The sequence below is a fragment of the Rana temporaria genome, chromosome 3 (genome assembly GCF_905171775.1).
Source record: "Rana temporaria chromosome 3, aRanTem1.1, whole genome shotgun sequence".
Taxonomy (NCBI): Eukaryota; Metazoa; Chordata; class Amphibia; order Anura; family Ranidae; genus Rana; species Rana temporaria.
The window spans coordinates 414350833-414363158 of record NC_053491.1 but is presented as its reverse complement, the minus strand read 5'-3'; the positions used below and the strand labels follow the sequence as shown (position 1 = coordinate 414363158).

Genomic DNA, 12326 nt, shown 5'->3' with positions numbered 1-12326 from the left:
GGTCCCAAGCCCTTCCCAGACTGTGGGAACAGCATGTGCTTACCACCCGTGGCATCCACAATGATGCCACCCAGGGAAGTCCCAAAAGTACTGTTCACCCTTAAAGGCCATCACCAAGGCCTCCTTAGAGGACTAGTCCGCAGACCAGCTCTTCAGCCACACAAGGCGGCGCAGAACCCTGCATAGACGGAAGCTTCGGAACGTATCCATGGCCGCCTCGCAGAGAAAATTCAGACCCTGAACTATCGTTCAGCCAGGTCCCAAGAGGACTCGGAAGCGTCCCCTTCTTCCAGCTCCTGCAGCAGGAGCTTCGCCCTTTCAGTCGGGGCCTGACCAGGGTCCCGGCCAGAGCCGGCCTCACCGCCCAACCCACCACCGTGAATAGGGAGCGGGCCACGGCCTCCACTCTCCTATGAGCCGGATCCTGAAATGCAGGAGCCCCTTCCACAGGCAACATGGTGGCCCTGCACAGTCTGGACATAGGGGGTCCACTGGCGGAGGAGAGATCTACTTTTTTTTTTTTTTTTAATCCCCCTCAAGGGGGTAACGGGTTGCAAAGTTTTTTGACAAACTTTTTTGCGGTGCATCCCATTCCTTGCATAACATATTGTCCAAATAAGGAACACAAGGAACACTTCAGCACTGCGTGGCGGCCTGCGGATCCAAAAGGTCTGTCACACAGAAAAAACACCTCACAGCACACTGCAAAGGCCCAGAAGTGAACACCACAGCCCCCTGCAGTGACAGACACACAGCCCCTGCTACACCCAGGCCCTGTGACATGAGCCCCAGAAAAAAAAAACCCTCACAGCCGTCACCCACAAAGGGAAGGAGGGAGAGGAATAAGGGAGAGAGGAAAGCAGGGAAAAACCCTCAGTCGACCTCCCAAGGGAAACATTCCAGCCAGACCACTTACCTGAGTAAGAGGCCACTACTTACCCGTCCTGTGACTACCCGGCTGGAGGTATCCCAGACAGAACCAACGTCCGTGAACGGCATAGCTGTTGGCCAGACACACTGTGACAAGGCCATAGAGACCAGTCATATGTGTGCCCTAGAACCGAAGTTCCCCGGCCGCCCCTGGAGCAACGGGGCCTGTTGTGGACGTCCCAAAGCTAAGCTAAGGGCCGGCACACGCTCCAAGGCCGAACCTGTGGGGACTACAAGGGTCGAGGACCCAGCCTGTCACCCAGTCGGCTGTTGATAGAAGAATCACAGGATTAAAAGAAAATGCAGGAACAAAAACAATAAAAGCGAGAAAAATCGCAAGAAAAAAACTCCAGAGTCCAGGACTCCAGAGAGAGCCTGACTCTCCTGTCGTTAGGCAGAAAAAGACTGAGGCTCCTAGAGCAGGGTGTGGGTTATGCCTGGGGGAGCCACGCCCCCTGGGAGGAGCGGCACAAAGGAAAGGTTTTAACACTTTAAGTGCTGTTAAATTCTGCCTAAATCTCCTGGTAGGAAGAAGCATAACCCTAATGTCAATGAAGGCTGTGTCCGTCTATGAACGGAAGAGAAATACAAGGGGGTAACGGGTTGCAAAGTTTTTTGACAAACTTTTTTGCGGTGCATCCCATTCCTTGCATAACATATTGTCCAAATAAGGAACACAAGGAATACTTCAGCAGTGCGTGGCGGCCTGCGGATCCAAAAGGTACTGACACGGTGGTGTCTCTGCCACATCCTCAATTTTTAGAGTCTCACGCACCGCAGAAAAAACAAGAGCTCCAACAATTCTTGCTGACACTGCAGCAGAGACATCCTCACCATTCATGTGGGTCAAGTCCGCAGCCTTTGACATACCAGAACCAGATTCCAATGCAGAGACATCCCCAGAAGCAGGCTCAGGGAGGGGGCGCTTTTTTACCCCCCATCCGGCACTAGCTGCTTCAAACCAGGCAGGAAAACCCAGGATAGCCACATAAACAGATGTGGCAGGGGAAGGGACGCTAAGGGTTAACTCAGGCCTAGTGGAGAGGGAGACCTGGCTCAGGTTCCATAGCGCCAGCGCTGAGACACCCCCCCTGCAAGGCAGGACAAAAAATCCCCACAGGTCACCTCCTTACAGCTAATGGAGAGCATGGGGGCCTCTGGTACTCACCACCCCACCCAGTGCAGCGCGGACCGAGAAGGACAGGGTGTGCTGAGAGCTGTGCAGCGCTGTGTCTGTTTTCCCCTGAGACACATCCGCGGTGTTTGCAGCGCCAACAGCCGCCACACGAGGCAGACGAAAAAAGGAAGATGGTCGCCAAATGCTGAAAAAACAGCATAGGACTACAAGAAAATGGCCGCCGGGCTATATAAGGCTAGGCTCCGGCAAAATGGCCGCCAATGACGCAGATTTAAAAAGACAGTGACATTTTTTTTTTTAGCAACTGTCACACAGAAAAAACACCTCACAGCACACTGCAAAGGCCCAGAAGTGAACACCACAGCCCCCTGCAGTGACAGACACACAGCCCCTGCTACACCCAGGCCCTGTGACATGAGCCCCAGAAAAAAAAAAACTCACAGCCATCACCCACAAAGGGAAGGAGGGAGAGGAATAAGGGAGAGAGGAAAGCAGGGAAAAACCCTCAGTCGACCTCCCAAGGGAAACATTCCAGCCAGACCACTTACCTGAGTAAGAGGCCACTACTTACCCATCCTGTGACTACCCGGCTGGAGGTATCCCAGACAGAACCAACGTCCGTGAACCGCATGGCTGTTGGCCAGACACACTGTGACAAGGCCATAGAGACCGGTCATATGTGTGCCCTAGAACCGAAGTTCCCCGGCCGCCCCTGGAGCAACGGGGCCTGTCGTGGACGTCCCAAAGCTAAGCTAAGGGCCGGCACACGCTCGAAGGCCGAACCTGGGGGGACTACAAGGGTCGAGGACCCAGCCTGTCACCCAGTCGGCTGTTGATAGAAGAATCACAGGATTATAAAAAAATGCAGGAACAAAAACAATAAAAGCGAGAAAAATCACAAGAAAAAAACTCCAGAGTCCAGGACTCCAGAGAGAGCCTGACTCTCCTGTCGTTAGGCAGAAAAAGACTGAGGCTCCTAGAGCAGGGTGTGGGTTATGCCTGGGGGAGCCACGCCCCCTGGGAGGAGCGGCACGAAGGAAAGGTTTTAACACTTTAAGTGCTGTTAAATTCAGCCCAAATCTCCTGGTAGGAAGAAGCATAACCCTAATGTCAATGAAGGCTGTGTCCGTCTATGAACGGAAGAGAAATACACTTTTTTTAATAAAAAAAAATAAGACAACAGTAAAGTTAGCCCAATTCTTTTATATTGTGAAAGATAATGTTACGCCGAGTAAATTGATACCCTACATGTCATGCTTCAAAATTGCGTCCGCTCGTGTAATGGCGACAAACTTTTACCCTTTAAAATCTCCATGGGCGACGTTTAACAAATTCTACAGGTTGCATGTTTTGAGTTACAGTGGAGGTCTAAGGCTAGAATTATTTCTCTCGCTCTACCAATCGCGGTCATACCTCATGTGTGGTTTGAATACCGTTTACATATTCAGGCACTACTCACGGCGGGACAGGGTGCGTTTTCTGGCTCCTAACTTTTTTAACTGGCTCCTAGATTCCAAGCAAATTTGTCAAACCCTGAGTTAATGTATACTCTCCCCCCCCCCCCTAACAAATATCAAGTTAACTTTTTCAACAAACTTATGAAAAAGGTCAAATCACATCAAAAAGGTCTACTGATTGTATGCAGAGGGCCAGATTCACATAGAGATACGACGGTTTATCTCCTGATACACCGTCGTATCTGAGTTGTGCCGATCGTATCTATGCGACTGATTCATAGAATCAGTTACGCATAGATATCCCTAAGATCCGACAGGTGTAACTCTGTTACACCGTCGGGATCTTAGGCTGCAATTCCAGGCCAGCCGCTAGGTGGCGTTTCGGTTTATTTACGCAACGATTATGCAAATGAGGAGATACGCCGATTCCGGAACGACCGCCCGGCGCTTTTTTTTTACGCCGTTTGCGTTCGGCTTTTTTCCGGCGTTAGTTACCCCCTGCTTCTATGTGGCGCAGCCAATGTTAGTATGGCCGTTGTTCCCGCGTCGAATTTTTGAAATTTTACGTCGTTTGCATACGTCGATTTCAAAAGCGCTGGACGCAAGTTACGCTCACGCCGAAACCAATGACATCCGTAGCTACGTCATTGGGAGCAATGCAAGCGGGAAAATTCACGGACGGCGCATGCGCGGTTAAATCGGCACGGGGACGCGCCTGATTAAATACTACACTCCCCCTAGCCGCGGAATTTGAATTCCGCCGGGGGATTTAAGATACGCCGCCGCAAGTTTTGAGGGTAAGTGCTTTGTGAATTAGCATTTGCTTTAAAAAATTGCGGCGGGCGGATCTTAAATCGTAAAGGACACACACACGTACACGTGCAGTGGTGGAACGCACCTTTGGCCTCCTGAAGTCCGTTTCCGATGCCTGGATAAGTCCGGGGGGACCCCTGTTGTATTCCCCAAACTTTGTGTGCCAGATCATCGGAAATAGTTGCATGCTGCACAACTACGCCCATGAGAAAGGGCCTGGAGATTGACATACGTGATGACCTGACCCCCGAACCACACAATCCCCCTCTAACCGAGGCTACCCCGTCTTCTGAGGGTGCAGCAGTCAGGAGACGCCTCACAGAAGACATCTTTGCACGTTAAACACACACATTCATCATGGCACAAGGAGAATGCACGCATGCACACCACTGTGGTCCCTAGCTCACACACACCACATCCACATCACATTGGATTAGACCAAGTCCACCATGCAGGACTTGGGAGCAGCAATGCCACGCCAAGGCTCCAATTATGTCGCTGTCCATTCATACCACATTCACACGGGTCGTGGGGATAACTTCTCCCCAACGACCGAGGGTGACACCCCTTTGCTGGCAGGAGTGTCACCCCCACATTCACACACCAGTCACAATGTAGCCAGCACTCCTCACCGTGTGCCTTAAAAAAATCGAAAAAAAGGCTCATGACCTGAGCATAGAAAAAAAATCCCCCCCAAAAAAAGCCACTTATTTGGGCTGACGGGGGCTGTGCCTGGTGGCAGCTCTCTGGCTCCTCAGCTGCCTGGCGGGAGCCTGGGGTGGGGGAGTGGGACATCTGGAGGTGGCTCATCCCCGGGTGTGCCACTCCTGGCAGGTGATGGCTGCCTACCCTCCAAGGCCACGGCAATCCGGCTCAGAAAGAGATTTGTCTGGGCCTGCATCCTCAGCTGGCGGGTGATGTTATGCCGCTGGTTGCACTGCCTCTGCCTCCCCTTCTCCTGAATGGCAGCTGTGTTGGCGTTAACGGCCTCAGTAAGGCTTTGAACCTCTGCCACCAGGTTCACAGTGGTGGCCTGCAGCTCCCCCACGCAGGTGACCACTGCTGCACTATTGGCATTGCCATCCTGCACTGCATCATACATCTGGGCAGTGTTATGTGCACCTGCTGCAGGTGCCCGGCTATCTCCCCATATGCCGGGTCTGCTGGCCCTGGTCCAGGGCAAGTTGGTCCTGGACAGTTAGAGGTACACCCCTGGTCTTCCTTGTCACCTTCCTGGGGCCAGAAGACTCTTGGAAGCGGGTAGTAGGGTGAGCCCTTGAGGTGGTTCCTCTGCTGGTGCCTGTCGCAGAGGGGCTTCCCCTGATGGGGGGGGGAGTTGTGAGAGGGCCCAGGCAGAACACTGGACTCCTCTATATTCAGGCCTATCTGCCCAAGGTCCACCGACTCCTCCACCACCTCCTCGAGAGGAGAGGTGTGGACACTCCCTCCCCCGCTGGATCTTGGGGGTCTTGCTGAGGCTGCTCCGGGGACGATGTCTTGGGACGGCCACGGCAGCAGATGGGCCCGCTCCCTCCTGCACATCTGTGGATGACATAAAGCAGTCACATGTTGGGGGGACCCACACACTTGTCACATGTTCCCTTCCACCCCCCTCACATGCTACACACCGGATAGGGGATATAAAACACTTACCTGTCCTCTGAGGCATCATCACGGGAATTGAAACCCTCAACTCCCTCCAACTGCTCCCTCTGTATACACGGGCAACCATCTCTCATCCGGGTCAAAATAATATTGCAGGGTGGTCAACCCCCCGTGCCACTTGGTGCCTCCGAATGGCGGCCAGCTTCTCCCGCACACAGGGATGGACTGGCCATTGGGACTACAGGGAGTTTCCCGGTGGGCCGATGGCTCAGTGGGCCGGCTTCAGTGACAGCGGACTGCCACCCCCTCCGCTCTCTGTCCTCCCTTCCACAAACGCTCCCCTGGGGGGAGCAAAGAAGCAGGAGGAGGACCAGAGGAGCAGGGGGGACGATAGGGGAGCATGGGGGAGGGGACAGACAGCGGACTCAACAGCTATGGCCTGGGGTTTTCTCACTTCTGCCTAATCCCTAATGCCTGTCCCATAAGGGGGGGGGCACCAAACTGATTCTTTGCCCCGGGGGAAATAATGTCTAGCTTCCCCACTGGTACTGCCTATAAGAGTACCATTACCAGCCGTTCTACTTTAATAAAGTAGAACAGCTAGTGAAGGGGGAGAGGGGGCTTGGGTGGACGGGGAAGGGGGGGTGCGGGGGTTGTCCGGCCTCCATGGGAGAAACCTGTCAAAGTGGGCCAGTCTGGATGAAGTCCAGGGCCACATTTTTGTCCCAGTCCAGCCCTGCCCGCACACGGAGCTTCAAGTCATTCATCTTCTTGTTAATGTCCTTGGCGCTGCGGGTGGCATTGCCAAGGGCACTAACTTGAGTCACGATCGTCTCCAGGATTTCCTGCTTCCTGGTGCGGCTGGTATCCCGACTCAGGGCACCATGGAGGAAGGTATCATATTTCTCCATTGCAGCAATGACGATTGCCCTCTCCTGTTGAGAAAAATTCCTCTTCCTCTTGCTGACTGTAGCAGCCATAGCACAGCAAAATAGGCCAGCAAAAAAGAACAGCAAAATTACCTTGCTCAGGGGGGGAAAAGCAGGATGTAATTTTGCGTCGGACGGGCGCATGTCTGGGCGTATTTATGCACACGGTGTAAGCTGGTGGGCCGGCGTATACGAGAAAGTTGGGCCGGCGTAGTTGTGAGCATGCGCACAAGGAAGCGCCTATATGTCGAAATCACTGCGCATGCTCCGTGGATGATACGCCGGGCGTAAGTCACTGCTCCACGCTCAGGCCATCATTTGCATAAGTTCACACAAACTTACACTTACGCCGCCTTAGGCCTTCAAATTTACGTTACGCCGGCGCAATGTGGAGAGCAAGTGCTTTGTGAATCGTGTAGTTACCTCTCTGACTTATGCCGGCGTAGCGCATATACGTTGCGTTACGCCGGCACAAAGATGCGCCCATCTACCTGAATCTAGCTATGGTCTATCAACTCAAGTTCTACTTCGAACCAAAGCCGTCACCATAAATTCAATAACATGGTCTGACCATGCTTCTATTGTACTATCTATAGCAGGACTCGACTTCTTTCAAAACTGTGTCCAATATGGAGAATTAACTCATACTTATTGCAACAAGAAGAGTCAAAGGCAACTCTCCAGGAACTAAGCAAAAAGAATACCACCCCCCCAAAAATAGCAGACGCCTTTAGTTTCTAATACTGATCACTAATACCGCCGCCTCTGCCTCTTTCCCACCTGAAATGCTAGAAGCACTGATTGTAACCTTGCCTAAGCCAGGGAAGGAACACAATTCCCCTTTAAACTTAAATATTTGAAACCTATCATGCAAAATTTAAAAGCCTTATGTTTTGTTAACAAATTACCCACACTCATTCACCCCGACCAAACAGGCAAGCTTCGGACGATCTTTAGATCTGTTCAATCGCATATCGTATTATAAGGTCAATGAAAGCAAATCTCACATATTCCATGCAGGCATCGGTTGGCACCCATCTCGCGGTTTCCCTTCCTCATGCCAAAACTTCTAAGTGGGGCCTCTCTTCACACCGGCTCTCTCCTCTCGTGCTGGACTCCAGGCTGGGGATAGAGTGGAGACCCAGCAGGAGAGCACTTTGATTCTACAGGGAGCCCGATCAGCAGCTGCCCCTGGTTTTAATCACATTATCTGTCAGTGGGGAAGCCCACTGACCAATGAATAACTCATCAGTTGTTAAGATGCGGCAGCCCCGCTCCTGTAACAACCGATAATTGCTGCAATTTTTTGTGTACATTTCAGTTGTCTGTGGGAGGAATCCTGCTGACAGCTGAAAGAACCGGGCCAGTAGGTATCGATTTTAGATATCGGTGCATTTGCACGAGTACAGATACTCATGCAGATGCTTAGTATTGGTGCAACCCAATATAGAAGCTTTCTTACACTAGATGATCGTGGAAAGGCTTGTACTCAAAATCTATAGTGGCAATTTGTCTTCTTCCTTACAGACAACTATATTTTTTTTTCTGTCAGGTGACTACATGGACTCGTGATACTAATCACTAAAGGGGAGTCAAGGGCCATGATTTATCATGCTGCAATATCATTTAAGAAAGTGCTCAATAGTCCTTTTGTATGCCTTAAAGCCCAATTCCAACCTTTGGGCAAAACACCCAATCCTTTTTTTTTTCCCCAACACTGGCCATCATGAAAGTGCCTGGGCTTATAGGAGAATGCTGCAAAGAATGGTGGGAAATGGTGGGTGAAGGACAGGAGGGAGGCGGCTGGAGAAGGAGGAGACAATAAACACGGAATTCAGTTTAAAGCATATTTGGCTCTTCTAATTCAATACTAAACAGCCTCTCAAAAGCACTTTAATACATTTAGCACAAAGCACTTATGAATGAGCTTATCAGCGTGAAACAATTCAGATGACTAAAATAGAACTAAAACTTAATAGAAATTTGATGTCAAAATTAACACTGCAGGACAGAACAAAAGAAAAAAAATAGGTGATGTTTCAGATCCCTCAAATGGCAGCAGACTACCTGAACCAACCACTTTCCCATATCTATGTCCTAGTCTCCCCCCTTTCCATAATAAAAACTCCACACATATTATCCTGAATGGACGTAGGGTCGGCCACAGCTTTATTTGTTAAAACATATACAACAATCTGTTTAACCTTAATACCATCTTATGGTAAATTACCAAGAGGGGGGGGAGGAAGCAAACCAGCCAGCCGCCGGCCTAAACCGACGGGCATAAAAGCCTTCCCCTTTTCCTTTATTATTATTACCGCCAGCTGTGACCTTAACAATAATATCTCACTTAAACACGATAACAAGGCCTGTAAAACCAAAGCCTGAAACGTAAACCGTACGGGATAACCACCGTCATAACACCACCGTAACATTTGTTACTCGCACATTTCCATATTTTTTTTTTTTAACAATATATATCCTTTTATTTCCTTTATTTTTTATTTTTTATTTTTATTTTTTATAAACCACCTAAGCTGTTGGATTAAACGGGAAAAAACAGGGGAGGGAGGGCGGCAATCTCACTTGCCTGGGGGCTGCTGCAGGTAAGAGGAAGAAGGTGGGAGGGAAATCCCCCCTTAAAGCCTTGGTCACATGCTCCCCAAAACCCACCCCCTCGTTCTTGTTTAATTGGTCCTGTCTGCCTTGTAAAACCCACCCTCCCAGAGGGAGGGAGGGAGGAAGGGGGGGAACTAAAGGGGAGAGACACATTTAACCCTTTCCTGGACTGTCCCATTACCTCAGGCAGTCCGTGGCACCTAGCCCTACTTGGGCCGGTGCCCACCAGACTGTGTCACTAGACCAGACTGCGTAGTGATAACTTTTACTGTTTGGTCATGCAGAAAGGCCGTGTACTATCAACGGTCAACTTAAAAAAATAGACATGACTGGGTTAATGCAGGAATTTGAATAATTTGTCTTAAATTATTATAACTGTGAAGATTTAAATGTAGAAGGTATTCACCCCCCCCCCCCCCCCATCCTTGTCTGCCAACTGCTTAAAGTCAGGTCATATGCAAACCTTCAAAATCATTATGTTTTTTAAAATAAATCTGAATAAAACTATATTAATGTAGGACTGAATGGTCAAATTATTGAATAATCATAATTGTGACCAGTTCTGGTTCAGGCTACAGAATCTCACCTGGTCGACTCCTAAAGATTTTTCACTGCACATAGCTCCGACATATCCCAGTCCAATTACAGGACCCTTAAAGTCTGTATTCCTGTAAGCCAAACACAAGTATGTAAGAGCTAATGATCTCTATCTGGAAATGTGTACAAATGTTGTCATTGTCCATAGTGAAGACCTGGATAAAGGAAATTTTTACTTTCTTTATTGTGATGAGGCATGGCCAAAGACAGGAGCATTCCTGATGAACTAGATAATCTAGATGTCTTGGAATAAAGTCTACTCTTTTAACCACTAGCTGACGGCCGTACGACTTTGTACGGCCGCAGCGCGGCTCCCAATCTCTAACAGGCCGTCTTTTTACGGCCGCCCCTTTGCTCGTTCCCCGCGCGCGCTCCCGAGGGACACAGTCAGTCACAGATCGCCGTGAACGGCCAATCGGAGCGGCCGTTTCCTAGGCGATCTGTGCGGCCAATGAGAGATGATCTCATATGTTTACATATGAGATCATTTCTCATTCCCGGCTCTCGCAGACAGCGGTGCTGTCAGGGGAGAGAGGAGACGGATCTGTGTCTCTTGTACATAGAGACACAGATCGGTCACCCCCCCAGTCACCCCCCTTCCCCCACAGTTAGAACACTAATATTAGGGTACACATTTAACCCCTTCCTCACCCCCTAGTGTTAACCCCTTCCCTGCCAGTCACATTTATACAGTAATTAGTGCATATTTATAGCACTGATTGCAGTATAAATGTGAATGGCGCCAAAAATGTGTCAAAAGTGTCCGATGTGTCCACCATAATGTCGCAGTCACAATACAAATCGCAGAACGCCGCCATTACTAGTAAAAAAAAAAATAATAAAAAAAAAAAAATTCTGTCCCTTATTTTGTAGGCGCTATAACTTTTGCGCAAACCAGTCGCTTATTGCGATTTTTTTTTTACTAAAAATATGTAGAATACGTATCGGCCTAGACTGAGGATAAAAAAAAACACTTTAAAAAAAATTGAGCTATTTATTATAGCAACAAGTAAAAATTTTTTTTTTTTTTCAAAATTGTCGCTCTATTTTTTGTTTATAGCGCAAAAAATAAAAAACGCAGAGGTGATCAAATACCACCAAAAGAAAGCTCTATTTGTGGGGGAAAAAGGACGTTAATTTTGTTTGGGAGCACGTCGCACGACCGCGCAATTGTCAGTTAAAGCAAAGCAGTGCCGAATTGCAAAAAGTCCTCTGTTCAGGAAGGGGGTTTTAAAGTGCCCAGTAAGGAAGTGGTTAAAATGAAAGTAGTTCAGGTGAAGGGGGTTTGGACAACATGTACACATTTTTAAAGTCATTATCTGTGTGGTTGGAGGAAAGATTTCCACAATACTTTAAAGGACTACATCTACCATCTGGTTTGGAAATTGTATTTAAATGAAGTTAAATACATTCCAGGTGCATCAAAACAAAAGGCATGCAAATTCTCAGTCCCCTTTCACACTTGTACGACTTTGCCGTGATTCTGGATCAGTACTACTTTGCCACAACTTTGGCATTAACCAATGAAAAACATACATGGTGTGAGGTAATTCCTTTTCCTGCCATAGTTGTTTCAAGTTCTTGGCCCAGATTCAGCATAGTTTTGCGTTAAACTTACGGAGGCACAGGGCAACGATTTTGCCCTGCGCCCCCGCAAATTTGCGCCGCTGCCCTCGATTCACGGAGCAGTAGCTCCGTTAACTTGCGAGGGCGCGCCGGCAAAATTGCCCGGCGTAAGCGCGCGCAATTTAAATGATCCCGCCGGGGGGCGGGAATCATTTAAATTAGGCGCGCTCCCGCGCCGAGCGTAGAGGCGCAAGCTCCGTCGGGAAACTTTCCCGACGTGCATTGCGGCAAATGACGTCGCAAGGGACGTCATTTGCTTCAAAGTGAACGTGAATGGCGTCCAGCGCCATTCACGAATCACTTACGCAAACGCCGTGAAATTCAAATTTCACGGCGCAGGGAACGGCGGCTATACTTAGCATTGGCTGCCCCTACTATTAGAAGGGGCAGCCTTGCGCTAAAGTTGCCGTACGGAAACTCTGTACCTGGCTTGCGCAGGGCCCGCGCAAGTTTGTGAATCAGTGGTAGTATGCAATTTGCATAACTACACGCTGATCACAATGGGAGCGCCCCCTAGCGGCCCACGCAAGAATGCAGCCTAAAATCTGCGTGGCATAAGAGCCTTATGCCGCGCAGATTTTAGCCTGCAGTCGGTGTAACGAGGTTCCTGAA

At 49.5% G+C, this 12326-nt stretch overlaps 1 protein-coding gene across 1 annotated transcript in view; it reads right to left on the bottom strand.

Moving 5' to 3' along the window:
• Nucleotides 1-8867: 8867 nt before the first annotated feature.
• The window catches only part of LOC120930522 (snake venom metalloproteinase BITM02A-like), a 55264-nt gene continuing 51805 nt past the window's right edge, over nucleotides 8868-12326 (bottom strand). Inside the window, exons 10-11 of the mRNA XM_040341700.1 lie at nucleotides 10078-10159; nucleotides 8868-8873 (exon numbers count right to left, since the gene is read on the bottom strand). Of these exons, the coding sequence (XP_040197634.1) occupies nucleotides 8868-8873; nucleotides 10078-10159 (88 nt within the window). The remainder of the gene's footprint in view (nucleotides 8874-10077; nucleotides 10160-12326) is intronic.